Raw genomic sequence first — 14,234 nt, 5'->3', positions numbered from 1 at the left:
GTCACATGTTACTTATATGTCCACTTAAAATATAGGATAGTTAATTTAACCCTTAATTACTCCCATTTGTGAGTGTCGGGGTTTTTGTTTAAAGTCCCATGCAAATCAATGGGAAATGTTTGTTCTCACTTGTACGGCTGGAGATATTTCAATACCTGGTACACATATTACAGGTCGGGATAGGATGACTGGAATAGGAGGTCGGGAATAGGTGGTCAGGAATAGGAGATCGGGATAGGAGGACAGGATATGGGGGTTGGGATATGACAACAATATGAGGACGGGATATGAAGTCAAAAGCTTCCTCCTTTATTTTCCTACCCAACAAGGATTAGAAAGGAAAAACCGGGCAACGCCGGGTACTCCGCTAGTTATTTTTAAAAAAGAACTTCATTTTAGATGGTTATATAACCCCTACTTATATGATAACCCCCAACTCCTTTAACCATCAGACTGTATATACTCATCACAATTTTTATCCATACACTACCTGTGTTCTTAAACATTTTATTGACAGACCCTCTCATTGGTCTATAATTTAATGTATTGGGGGAATTATTAAATGTATATGTATTAGATCTTTTTAATCTCACTATAAAACACTGACTCTAATTACCCTGCTTGCACTATATATAATTCTAAATATGCATAAATAATCATACATGGAATCCTGTCTTTCCAATCTATATATTATTCAAATCTAATTCAGATAAATGGTGTAAAAGTGAATCCTTCATTTAGTCCCAAAGAAGTCAGGCTCCGAAGTCAAAAGATGCATTTGGACTCTTCTTTCAAAAGTATCTTGTCCAAACTGCCTCCTCTTGGACCCAATTTTATTTGTCTTAATCCGAAAAACTGCAAATGTTTTGGGTTTCCTCCATGTTTACTCCATATGTGTCTAGCCATGGGTGTATCCGCATGGGTGTTAATGCAACTTATATGCTTCAACACTCTGTCTCAGTTCTTGTATGGTTTTGCCTATATATATCTTAGGACTTGAGCATAAGGCGCCATATATATATCTCCTTGGCTTCGACAGTTCACAAAATCGAACAATTTGTATGTTCCACCATCTGCTGGATTTACAAATGCTCTCCGTCTTGCAATGTAATTGCAAAAACTATATACCTACCACATGGGCATGTGCCCATTGTGGATCTTTCAAGCCATGTTGTTCTGATATCAGGGGAGAAATAACTGTGAGCCAATTGGTCCCTCAGATTCTCACCCCTTCTGTATGTTATGCCAGGGTATTCCCTCAGGATACTTTTAAGATCATTGTCCCTTAACAAAATGGGCCACAATCGTTTTAGGACTCCTGTTACTTGGCTTGCCTTATCGTCATATGTTCCAATACATCTTTATTTTTTGTTTCAAGACCATCTGCTTTCTTTTCTTTCCTATGTGGGGTCTCCTTAGCTCTTTTATATCCTTTTTTCACATGTTTCTGTTTCTGTGGGTTCTCTAAGTTTTTTTGCTTTCTTCCTCGAATGTCTTCTCATCTGAGCAGTTCCTTCTCATTCGAAGGTACTGGGCAGTAGGGATTCCTTTCTTTAGAGGGGTAGGATGCCAGCTTGTCCAGTGTAAGAGATTATTCGTGGCGGTCTCTTTTCCATACGTGCAAGTATGTAAATTACCCTCTTCGTCTTTCGAGATGGTTAAATCCAAAAAATGGATCTTATCATAGTGTATTTCTGATGTAAAGTGCATCCCCACCACATTCTTAAATGTCAAAACAAATTTGTGAAAGATTCCCATCACATCCCATAAAAATTAAAACCTCATCAATAAAACTGCCCCAAAAAGAAATGTGCTTAGTGTATTGTTCATTGTCCTCAGTGAAAACTACAGTGTCCTCCACCCAAGAAAAACATTAGCATAAGTAGGTGCACACACCGTGCCCATTGCCAATCCCTTTATCTGGTGAAAGAATTTTCCATTGAAAATATAATAATGTGTGACGACAAACTCATGAAGTGACAAAACAAATTAATTGTGCATGTGAAAATGTGTACCTTTTTAATCTTTAAGAAATGTGCCACCACTTTTAGGCCTAGATCATGTTTTATGTTGCTATATTGGGCCTCCACGTCAAGGCTAGTCAAAAAAGTGTTTTGTAGAGACTGTGATTTTATTTAACTTGCAGACCATGTCCTTCGTGTCTTTTAAAAATTATGGAAGAGGATTCGCAAATGAGATCAGGATTTTGTTTACATACTTGCTACATTCCTGAGTCAAATTGTCATTCCCTGATACAATGGGTCTTCCTGGTATCGGGGACACTTTTATTTATTTATTTATTTATTTATTTATTTATGCACTTTAGGGAGTGCATAGAATGTCGCCACTACTGGATTTGGATTAAACAGAACTCTCCGTTCTTCCTCCGTGATCATTCCATTGGACAAGGCCTCTTGTAACAGCCTATCCAATTCATCCAGGTACTCCCTTGTAGGGTTCCCCGGGAGTGTCTCATATGTCTCTCTGTCTTCGAGTAACCGATTTACCATCGCAACGTAGTCACCCTCATCAAGGACGACCACGTTGCCACCCTTATCAGATGGCTTGATCTCTATTTCTTTATTTGCCTGCAGATCTTTTAAGGCAGTGGTTCTTAACCTGGGTTCGATCGAACCCCAGGGGTTCGCTGAGTCAGTCTGGCAGGTTCGGCGGAGGTCAAGACACACACCCGACTCATTTGATTCGTGAAAACACGGCCCGCTTGTCCATCATTGGCTGCAGGTGATCATGTCCCACCTAACATGTCAGAGTACTGTTTTACTATACTGTAAAGGAAGCCTCCTATCCTTTGTGGCTCCAAGCCTCCACTAGATTGTTCTTAATGATTTTGTTCACCTATGTATAAATATATACCTATGTTTTGAATTTGAAAAAATCATATTTTATTTTTCCAATTAAGAAGGGTTCGGTGAATGTGCATATGAAACTTGTGGGGTTCAGTACCTCCAACAAGGTTAACCCCTTAAGGACCAGGCCATTTTACACCTTAAGGACCGGAGCGTTTTTTGCAATTCTGACCACTGTCACTTTAAACATTAATTACTCTGGAATGCTTTTAGTTATCATTCTGATTCTGAGATTGTTTTTTCGTGACATATTCTACTTTAACTTAGTGGTAAAATTTTATGGTAACTTGCATCCTTTCTTGGTGGAAAAATCCCAAAATTTGATGAAAAAAATGAAAATTTTGCATTTTTCTAACTTGAAGCTCTCTGCTTGTAAGGAAAATGGATATTCAAAATATATATTTTTTGGGTTCACATATACAATATGTCTACTTTATGTTTGCATCATAAAATGTATGAGTTTTTACTTTTGGAAGACACCAGAGGGCTTAAAAGTTCAGCAGCAATTTTGAAATTTTTCTCAAAATTTTCAAACTCACAATTTTTCAGGGACCAGTTCAGTTTTGAAGTGGATTTGAAGGGTCTTCATATTAGAAATACCCCATAAAAGACCCCATTATAAAAACTTCACCCCCCAAAGTATTCAAAATGACATTCAGTAAGTGTATTAACCCTTTAGGTGTTTCACAGGAATAGCAGCAAAGTGAAGGAGAAAATTCAAAATCTTCATTTTTTACACTCGCATGTTCTTGTAGACCCAATTTTTGCATTTTTGCAAGGGGTAAAAAGGAGAATATTTTTACTTGTATTTGAAACCCAATTTCTCTCGAGTAAGCACATACCTCATATGTCTATGTTAATTGTTCGGCGGGCGTAGTAGAGGGATTAGAAGGGAAGGAGCGACAAATGGTTTTTGGGGGGCATGTCACCTTTAGGAAGCCCCTATGGTGCCAGGACAGCAAAAAAAACACATGGCATACCATTTTGGAAACTAGACCCCTGGGGGAACGTAACAAGGGGTAATGTGAACCTTAATACCCCACAGGTGATTCACGACTTTTGCATATGTAAAAAATATATATATATTTTTACCTAAAATGCTTGGTTTCCCAAAAATGTAACATTTTTAAAAAGGGTAATAGCAGAAAATACCCCCCAAAATTTGAAGCCCAATTTCTCCCGATTCAGAAAACACCCCATATGGGGATGAAAAGTGCTCTGCTGGCGCACTACAGGTCTCAGAAGAGAAGGAGTCACATTTGGCTTTTTGAAAGCAAATTTTGCTCTGGGGGCATGCCGCATTTAGGAAGCCCCTATGGTGCCAGAACAGCAAAAAAAAAACACATGGCATACCATTTTGGAAACTAGACCCCTCGGGGAACGTAACAAGGGGTAAAGTGAACCTTAATACCCTACAGGTGTTTCACGACTTTTTCATATGTAAAAAAATATATATATATTTTTTACCTAAAATGCTTGTTTTCCCCAAAATTTTACATTTTTTAAAAGGGTAATAGCAGAAAATACCCCCCCAAAATTTGTAACCCAATTTCTCCCGAGTACGGCGATACCCCATATGTGGCCCTAAACTGTTGCCTTGAAATACGACAGGGCTCCAAAGTGAGAGCGCCATGCGCATTTGAGGCCTAAATTAGGAACTTGCATAGGGGTGGACATAGGGGTATTCTACGCCAGTGATTCCCAAACAGGGTGCCTCCAGCTGTTGTAAAACTCCCAGCATGCCTAGACAGTCAACGGCTATCTGGCAATACTGGGAGTAGTTGTTTTGCAACAGCTGGAGGCTCCGTTTTGGAAACAGTGGCGTACCAGACGTTTTTCATTTTTATTGGGGAGGGGAGGGGGGTTGTATAGGGGTATGTGTATATGTAGTGTTTTTTTTACTTTTTATTTTATTTTGTGGTAGTGTAGTGTTTTTAGGGTACAGTTGCACGGGCGGGGGTTCACAGTAGTTTCTCGCTGGCAGTTTGAGCTGCGGCAGAAAATTTGCCGCACCTCAAACTTGCAGCCGGATACTTACTGTAATCCTCCGCCCATGTGAGTGTACCCTGTACATTCACATTGGGTGGGGGGGGGGGAATCCAGCTGTTGCAAAACTACAACTCCCAGCATGTACGGTCTATCAGTGCATGCTGGGAGTTGTAGTTTTGCAACAGCTGGAGGCACACTGGTTGTGAAGCACCAAGTTTGGTAACAAACTCAGTGTTTTGCAACCAGTGTGCCTTCAGCTGTTGCAAAAGCTACAACCCCCAGCATGTACGGACAGCGGAAGGGCATGCTGGGTCTTGTAGTTATGTAACAGCTGGAGGCATACTACTTTGGCTGGGGATTGTAGTTATGCAACAACTGGAGACACACTGGTTTGCTACTTAACTCAGTGTGCCTTCAGCTGTTGCAAAACTACAACTCTCAGCAGTCGCCGCCAGCCAACGGGCATGCTGGGAGTTGTAGTTATGCAACCACCAGATGCACCACTACAACTCCCAGCATGCACTTTAGCTGATTGTGCAAGCTGGGAGTTGTAGTTATACAACAGGTGAAGGTACACTTTTCCATAGAAAGAATGTGCCTCCAGCTGTTGCATAACTACAGCTCCCAGCATGCCCTTTTTGCATGCTGGGAGCTGTTGCTAAGCAACAGCAGGAGGCTGTCACTCACCTCCAACGATCCAGCCGCATCAGGTCAGTCCCTCGTGGCCGCCGCCGCCGCCGCTGCCGCTGCTCCTGGGGCCCCGATCCCAACATTAACGCCGGGGATCGGGTCCCCAGCACCCGGGGTGCACGTCCCGCACCCGCTCACGTCCTCCGGAAGAGGGGCGGAGCGGGTTGCGGGAGTGACACCCGCAGCAGGCGCCCTGATTGGTAGGCCGGTAATCTGGCCGACGAATCAGGGCGATCGTGAGGTGGCACCAGTGCCACCTCACCCCTGCTGGCTATGGCTGTTCGGGGCCGTCTCTGACGGCCCCGATCAGCCAATAATTCCGGGTCATCGGGTCACTGGAGACCCGATTGACTCGGAATCCGCCGCAGATCTGCGGCCATCGCCGACATGGGGGGGGTCATCATGACCCCCCCCTGGGCGATATGCCCCAATGCCTGCTGAACGATTTCAGCAGGCATCGGGCACCGGCTCCGCTCCAGATGATTGTGGGGGGCCGGAAAACACATGACGTTCTCATACGTCATGTGTCCTTAAGGACTCGGAAATGGAGACGTATGAGAACGTCATGTGTCCTTAAGGGGTTAAGAACAACTGTTTGAAGGCCTTCCATTCACTTCCTGTGACGTTTAAGGTTTTTCTTTGAAGGGATCAAGGACAGTTCTTGTGTTACCAATTGTACAAAGCTCTCAATACAATTATACTGGGAGAACGGAGGGATTTTCCTACTTCTAGTTTTCAAAGAGAAGAATGGGGCTGTAGGACCACTACGTCCACTTTATTTCTCCTCCAGTAAATCCACTTGGGTTTCTAATACCACAGATTCCTGGTATCTACTTGTTTGCTCACTTTTGGAGAGCTTCACATGGTACTTTTTGCAGGGCTAACTTTCTTGTAAACAGGGTTATGTCTTTTACCCATGTGAATAGATCAAAGTGAGGGTTTGGAGCAAAGGAGAGACCTTTTGCCAAGACATTAATATGGAACTGACTTAATTTAAATGTAGACAAGTTCATAATCTGAAGATTGTCTTCTTTGTTTTAATCACTAGGCAAATTTACATTTGCCTTCTCAGGACTTAGGCCTTGTCCAATGGAATGATCACGGAAGAAGAACAGAGAGTTCTGTTTAATCCAAATCCAATAGTCGTGACATTCTATGCACTCCCTAAAGTGCATAAAAAGTGTCCCCGATACCAGGAAGACCCATTGTATGGGGGAATGACATTTTGACTCCGGAATGTAGCAAGTATGTTAACTAAATCCTAATCCCATTTGTGGGTGCTCTTCCATTATTTTTAAAAGACACGAAGGACACGGTCTGAAAGTTAAACGAAATCGAGGTTTCTACAAACACTTTTTTGGCTAGCCTAGATGTGGAGGCCCTGTATAGCAACATAAAACACGATCTAGGCCTGAAAGCAGTGGCACATTTCTTAAAGACTAAAAGGTACACATTTTCACATGCACATTGAATTTTTGTCACTTCATGAGTTTGTCCTCACACATAATTATTTTATTTTCCATGGACATTCTTTCACCAGATAAAGGGATCGGCAATGGGCACGGTGTGTGCACCTACTTATGCTAACCTTTTTCTTGGGTGGTGGGAGGACACGGTAGTTTTTACTGAGGACAATGAACAATACAATTAATTAAATTGCTCTGTTATTTTACTTGTAGATAGTGGTGCAAAGTGCAGGCTGCAGGTGTACCTGCTCACTGGCAATCGCCATTAGTTAGTGCTACTAACAAGCACTAAATATCCTAACCCTGATCGAAATATTGTAAAATAAAGTGCAATTGTGCTGGAACCTTAAAATAAAAGGATAATAATCCAGTACGTGCACTGGAAAATAGGGTCTGGATGGATAATAGCAACAAAGTAGATAGTGGTTGGGTTTTTAAAACCCACTTATGCACATATTTAATTAAGAATAAAAGCTAAGTTTTATGGTGGAGGGATATATGAGGGTTTAGTGCCTATCTGGCACCATTGTTGTTGGTATTATAACTTTGCTACATTCACTTCAATGGAACTTGGCGGCAGAACCACACTTTGGCATTGACATTCTTGTGCTATACAGCAATCTGAATTGTAATGTGTATTATAACAACTTTTTTTTTATCCTAGCCAGCCATTATCAGCAGGTTGTGCTACAGGAGCTGTCATTTATTGGACCTTCATGGAATCAGGTTGCACTTGTGTTGCTGAGTGGTACTGTTTTACTATTCTTTTGAAGCACTGTTTTGGGCAATTTTTAATCTTTACTGTGAAGTGATGTACTATCATTTTGCAGCACTGGACTGTAACAATAAGTAGAGCTACATCTGTCCAGTCAGGTCACCAATAAGCATAGACTCTGTTCAATTGGTAGCAATAGGACCTATTTACACAGCAGAATCCACTGGAAAAATTCAGCTTTGAAATTCTATTTCAGCATGAGTCAAATTGTTTTCAATGGGATTCTGCTTCACATGGCAGAATTTCTGCACTGGAAACATCTGTTGCAGTAATTGAAATTCCATGCTCCACAAAAGAATTGACCTGTCGGTTCTTTCTGCACAATCTGCTTGAAAATGCATTGCCTTCTGTGGAGAGCGCATTTTCAAGTGGTCCTAGCACCTGCTCCCCATGGAACCTCTGTAAAAAGAAAAAAAAATTAGCAAATATGCTACCATGTGAATGGGGCCATACATGCCATAACCCCATTATAAAGCTCTCTTTCCTGAGTGTCAGGACATGTAGTTTTAGTGTGGTTGTTTAGTTGGAAAAGTATTGTGTCCTATGTAGGAGAGAACTGCACCACTACTAACCATAGTGAAAGCTTTGACAAGAAAGCAAATTCAGGGCTTCAAGAAGCCAACAATTTTAACGATGTTCGAGAATGTGTGCACAACTCATTTACAAGAACACGCTCTGGAGCATTTTATTAAAAACATGGCAACACAACATTTTTCCAGGTCTTTCAAAAACAGTCTTGGTATTCATAAACAGCCGAGGACAGAAGAAAGTGTAGTGCTGTGTAATGTTTCATTTTCTATGTGGTGGCCCTTGAATAGAAACTCTAGCTCTCAGGTATGACCACAGTTTGCAGCAGGTCACTGGGGTTTCCAACATTAGGATACCCTATGATTTTCATATCATGGGTTTATTATTCTAATATCAAGGTTTCTAAGATTACAATACCTTTTCAAAAAATTGAAGGTACACTTCAGCACAATTGTCAATGCTTTATTTTCCATTGTCACAGTTTCCTTCTCCACTTTGTTATATTGACTTATGCTCATGAAGAGATTAATGGGGTTATCCAGGAAAAAAAATTTTTTTTAGATATCGACTGGCTCCAGTAAGTTAAACAGATTTGTAAATGACTTCTATTAAAAAATCTTAATCCTTCCAGTACTTATCAGCTGTTGAAGTTGAGTTGTTATTTTCTGTCTGGCAACAGTGCTCTCTGGTGACATCTCTGCTTGTCTCAGGAACTGCAGAGAGTAGAAGAGGTTTGCTATGGGGATTTGCTTCTACTCTGGACAGTTCCCGAGACAGGTGTAATCAGAGAGCACTTAAACAGAAAAGAACAACTCAACTTCAGCAGCTTATAAGTACTGAAAGCATTAAGATTTTTTTTTTATAGAAGTAATTTACAAATCTGTTTAAGTGCTCTCTGATTACACCTGTCTCGGGAACTGTCCAGAGTAGAAGCAAATCCCCATAGCAAACCTCTTCTACTCTCTACAGTTCCTGAGACAAGCAGAGATGTCACCAGAGAGCACTGTTGCCAGACAGAAAATAACAACTCAACTTCAACAGCTAAGTACTGGAAGGATTAAGATTTTTTAATAGACGTCATTTACAAATCTGTTTAACTTTCTGGAGCCAGTTGATATATAAAAAAGGTTTTTCCTCAAGTACCCCTTTATTCCTGATTATCCTTAGCATTTCCATTATTAGTAATTGAGATGTTAGAATACATACTCTTGTAGAAGAGATATGGTCAACCAGGTTAAGCTGTCAAAGTAACCTAATGTTTTTTTTTTTACAGTAATCTTGCCATAATGTTTAAAGATATATTCTTTATTTAAAGAATATTCACATAATTTTGGTGTTCTCTTTTAGTGACAATGAGTCTTCTAGCTTCATATCAAGTTTTTGCTGTCCGGAGCCTAGCATTTTAGTCGAGCAAGCACATTTATGTACAATTACAGGATTCATAACACCATTGAAAATCCATCAGTTGTTGAAGCAGCTACGGTATGACATCACAAACAATCCAAAATATTTTCAGTTCCGAAAGCCTGTTATTTTTGGTAGAGAAAAACACAATCTGTAAATCATGGCATGTACTCCCACACTGAAGTGTTAGACTAGGTTAACACACAGGTTGTGTGTGTGTGTGTGTGTGTGTGTGTGTGTGTGTGTGTGTGTGTGTGTGAATATATAATATATATAATTATATTATTATATTTTATCAGTATTAATGTAAATTTTTTTGCCGCCAAAGTCTTTGAGCCAAAGTCAGAAGTGGATCCAGCAGAAGGGAGAAGTATAAGTCCTTTCTTTTATATTTCCCATTCCTGGGAATACACTTCTGGCTTTCATTAACAAACTGCAGTGGCAGTTCTCCAAACAAAACACCAGAAAATATACCTGTGTGGAAACCTAGCCTTAGGGTTATAGAACCTGACAGCAGTTTTCTGTTTGCTGTCAGGATAGGGGAGATGTTACATAGTTACATAGTTACATAGTTAGTACGGTCGAAAAAAGACATATGTCCATCAAGTTCAACCAGGGAATTAAGGGGTAGGGGTGTGGCGCGATATTGGGGAAGGGATGAGATTTTATATTTCTTCATAAGCATTAATCTTATTTTGTTCCAGGAATGTATCTAATCCTGTTTTAAAGCTGTTAATTGTTCCTGCTGTGACCAGTTCCTGAGGTAGACCGTTCCATAAATTCACAGTCCTCACGGTAAAGAAGGCGTGTCGCCCCTTGAGACTAAACTTTTTTTTCTCCAGACGGAGGGAGTGCCCCCTCGTCCTTTGGGGGGGTTTAACCTGGAACAGTTTTTCTCCATATTTTTTGTATGGGCCATTAATATACTTATATACGTTTATCATATCCCCCCTTAAACGTCTCTTCTCAAGACTAAACAATTGTAACTCCTTTAATCGCTCCTCATAGCTAAGATGTTCCATGCCCCATATTAGTTTAGTCGCGCGTCTCTGCACCCTTTCCAACTCCGCAGTGTCCCTTTTATGGACAGGTGACCAAAACTGAACAGCATATTCCAGGTGAGGCCGTACCAATGCTTTATAAAGGGGGAGTATTATGTCCCTGTCCCTTGAGTCCATGCCTCTTTTGATACATGACAATATCCTGCCGGCTTTGGAAGCAGCAGCCTGACATTGCATGCTATTCTGTAGTCTGTGATCTACAAGTACACCCAGATCCTTCTCTACCAGTGACTCTGCCAGTTTAATCCCCCCTAAGACATACGATGCATGCAGGTTATTAGTACCCAGATGCATAACTTTACATTTATCCACATTGAACCTCATTTGCCAAGTGGATGCCCAGACACTTAGTCTATCCAAGTCATCTTGTAACTTATGCACATCCTCTATAGACTGTACCGTGCTACAAAGCTTGGTGTCATCTGCAAAGATAGAAACAGAGCTGTTAATACCATCCTCTATATCATTGATAAATAAATTAAACAACAGCGGTCCCAGTACTGAACCTTGGGGTACACCACTAATAACCGGGGACCAATCAGAGTACGAATCATTGACCACCACTCTCTGGGTACGATCCATGAGCCAGTGTTCAATCCAGTTACAAACTAAAATTTCCAAACCCAAAGACCTTAACTTACCTGTCAGACGTCTATGAGGGACAGTATCAAATGCTTTAGCAAAATCCAGAAACACTATATCCACAGCCATTCCTCTGTCAAGGCTTCTACTCACCTCTTCATAAAAGCAAATTAGATTGGTTTGACAACTTCTATCCTTAGTAAACCCATGCTGGCTATCACTTATAATACAATTATCCCCTATGTATTCCTGTATGTAATCCCTTATAAGTCCTTCAAACAATTTACCCACAATGCACGTTAAACTTACCGGTCTATAGTTTCCTGGGGAAGACCTAGAGCCCTTCTTGAAGATTGGCACCACATTCGCCTTGCGCCAGTCCCTTGGCACAATACCAGACACCAGAGAATCTCTAAATATCATGAACAGGGGTACAGATATTACTGAACTTACCTCTCTAAGAACTCTTGGGTGTAGTCCATCCGGTCCTGGGGATTTGCTTACATTTATATCACTTAACTTACCTTGTACCATCTCTACATTAAGCCAGTTCAGTACATTACATGATGTGTTACTAGCACTGACCTGGCCAATATCAGCTCCTTCTTCCATAGTGTATACAGAACTAAAGAACCCATTCAGTAGCTCCGCCTTCTCTTGATCGCCTGTGACAACCTCCCCATTATCATTATTAAGGGGTCCTACATGCTCTGTCCTTGGTTTTTTTGCATTTATATATCTAAAAAAATATTTAGGATTAGTTTTGATTTCTTTGGCCACCTGTCTCTCATTTTGATTTTTTGCTGTTTTTATTACATTTTTACAGATTTTATTAAGCTCCTTGTACTGTTTAAATGTTATCGCTGACCCATCAGATTTGTATTTTTTGAAGGCTATTTTTTTGCTGTTTATTGCTCTTTTAACATCATGTGTCAGCCATGTAGGATTTAGTTTCAATCGTTTATATTTGTTCCCCTTTGGTATATATTTAGCTGTATAGTTATTTAGAGTTAATTTAAAGATGTCCCATTTACCTTCTGTATCAGTATTTGAGAACACCTCCCCCCAGTCTATGTCCTGTAGTGCAGCCCTCAGCCCAGGGAAATTTGCCTTTTTAAAGTTATATGTTTTTGCCTTCCCCGCCTGTCTTTGTTTTCTACATTTTAAGTCAAAAGTAACTATATTGTGGTCGCTATTCCCAAGGTTTTCCCGCACAGTTACATTACCAACCAGCTCTGCGTTGTTGGAAATGATCAGATCCAACAAGGCATCACTTCTTGTTGGGTCCTCCACAAACTGGCCCATAAAATTATCCTGCAATAAATTTAGGAATTGTCGCCCCTTTGTAGTTTTAGCCAACCCCGGACCCCAATCTATATCTGGATAGTTAAAATCTCCCATTATTACCACTGTACCTGCCCGGGCGGCCCTCTCTATTTGTTTATGAAGCCGAACTTCTATCTCTTCAGTGATATTAGGGGGTCTGTAGATTACCCCAAATATTATTTTTTCAGTATTTCCCTCCTTTTGTAATTCTACCCACAATGATTCCACATCCTCAGAATCATCACACACTATGGCATCGTTCACACTGACTTTCATACCACTTCTTACATACAGACAGACTCCACCACCTTTTCTGTTCATTCTATCCTTGCGAAACAATGTAAACCCCTGCAGATTGACAGCCCAGTCATGCGAGGAGTCCAGCCATGTCTCAGTGACCCCAACTATATCAATATGTTCCTCCAGTATCAAGGCCTCAAGCTCCCCCATTTTATTTGCTAGGCTTCTGGCATTTGTGAACATACACTTTACATTTCCATCCTTTATGTTATTGGGGTTAATGGGATTCAAGGGTGTAAGTTTTATTTTCCTATGAAGCCTATTCCTATTAACTATTCTAACCCCTCCCTCCGCTCCACCCCCAGGTACATTTATAATTCCCACCTCTCTATCTACACTATCTTCCCCCTCTTTGCTGTAGGTTCCCTCCCCCCAAGTCCCTAGTTTAAACACTCCTCCACCCTTCTAGCCATCTTCTCCCCAAGCAAAGCTGCACCCTCCCCATTGAGGTGCAGCCCGTCCCTACGGTAGAGCCGGTAACCGACAGCGAAGTCAGCCCAGTTCTCCATGAACCCAAACCCTTCCTTCCTACACCAGCTTCTGAGCCACTTGTTTACCTCCCTGATCTCCCGCTGCCTCTCTGGTGTGGCTCGTGGTACTGGTAGTATTTCAGAAAAGACTACCTTGGAGGTCCTTGCCTTAAGCTTGCGGCCTAAGTCCCTGAAATCATTTTTAAGGACACTCCACCTACCTCTTACTTTGTCATTGGTGCCAATATGTACCATGACTGCTGGGTCCTCTCCAGCCCCGCCCAACAACCTGTCAACCCGATCCGCGATGTGCCGAACTCGTGCGCCAGGCAGACAGCACACTGTTCGGCGATCCCGGTCTTTGTGACAGATTGCCCTGTCTGTCCCCCTAATAATTGAGTCCCCCACCACTAGTACCTGTCTGGCCTGCCCTGTACTCCTCCCTCCCTCCTTACTGGAGCAGACACCCCCCTGGCGGTCAGAGGCGGTATCCTGCTGCAGTTCTGCTAGCTCTGTAATGGCATCCCCCTCATCTGCCAAGCGGGCAAACTTGTTGGGGTGTGCCAGTTCAGGACTAGCCTCCCTGACACTTTTTCCCCTACCCCTCTTTCTAACTGTAACCCAGCTAACTGCCTGACTGTCCTGCAACTCCGTCCCACTGTCCTCCCCCACCTCTATTCCCGAGAGTGCCTGCTCAGTGAGCAGGAGACTCCTCTCCATGTTGTTAATGCTTCTCATTGTTGCCAGTCGCCCCTCTAGATGCAGTATCTGGGCTT

The 14,234-nt window shown here is 41.7% G+C and overlaps 1 protein-coding gene across 4 annotated transcripts in view; it reads left to right on the top strand.

The window, feature by feature from the left end:
- The window catches only part of RPP40 (ribonuclease P/MRP subunit p40), a 64,177-nt gene that overhangs the window by 48,276 nt on the left and 1,667 nt on the right, over positions 1-14,234 (top strand). For 2 of the 4 annotated variants that reach the window (XM_056521079.1, XM_056521078.1), the window contains exons 7-8: positions 7,677-7,760; positions 9,663-9,797. The exons of 1 other annotated variant lie outside the window; for it this stretch is intronic. In XM_056521079.1, the coding sequence (XP_056377054.1) occupies positions 7,677-7,760; positions 9,663-9,797 (219 nt within the window). The remainder of the gene's footprint in view (positions 1-7,676; positions 7,761-9,662; positions 9,798-14,234) is intronic. One more of the 4 variants, XM_056521080.1, reaches the window with a different exon arrangement.

This window comes from Hyla sarda, chromosome 5 (assembly GCF_029499605.1).
Source record: "Hyla sarda isolate aHylSar1 chromosome 5, aHylSar1.hap1, whole genome shotgun sequence".
Classification (NCBI taxonomy): Eukaryota; Metazoa; Chordata; class Amphibia; order Anura; family Hylidae; genus Hyla; species Hyla sarda.
This window is presented reverse-complemented; position numbering and strand designations above follow the sequence as displayed.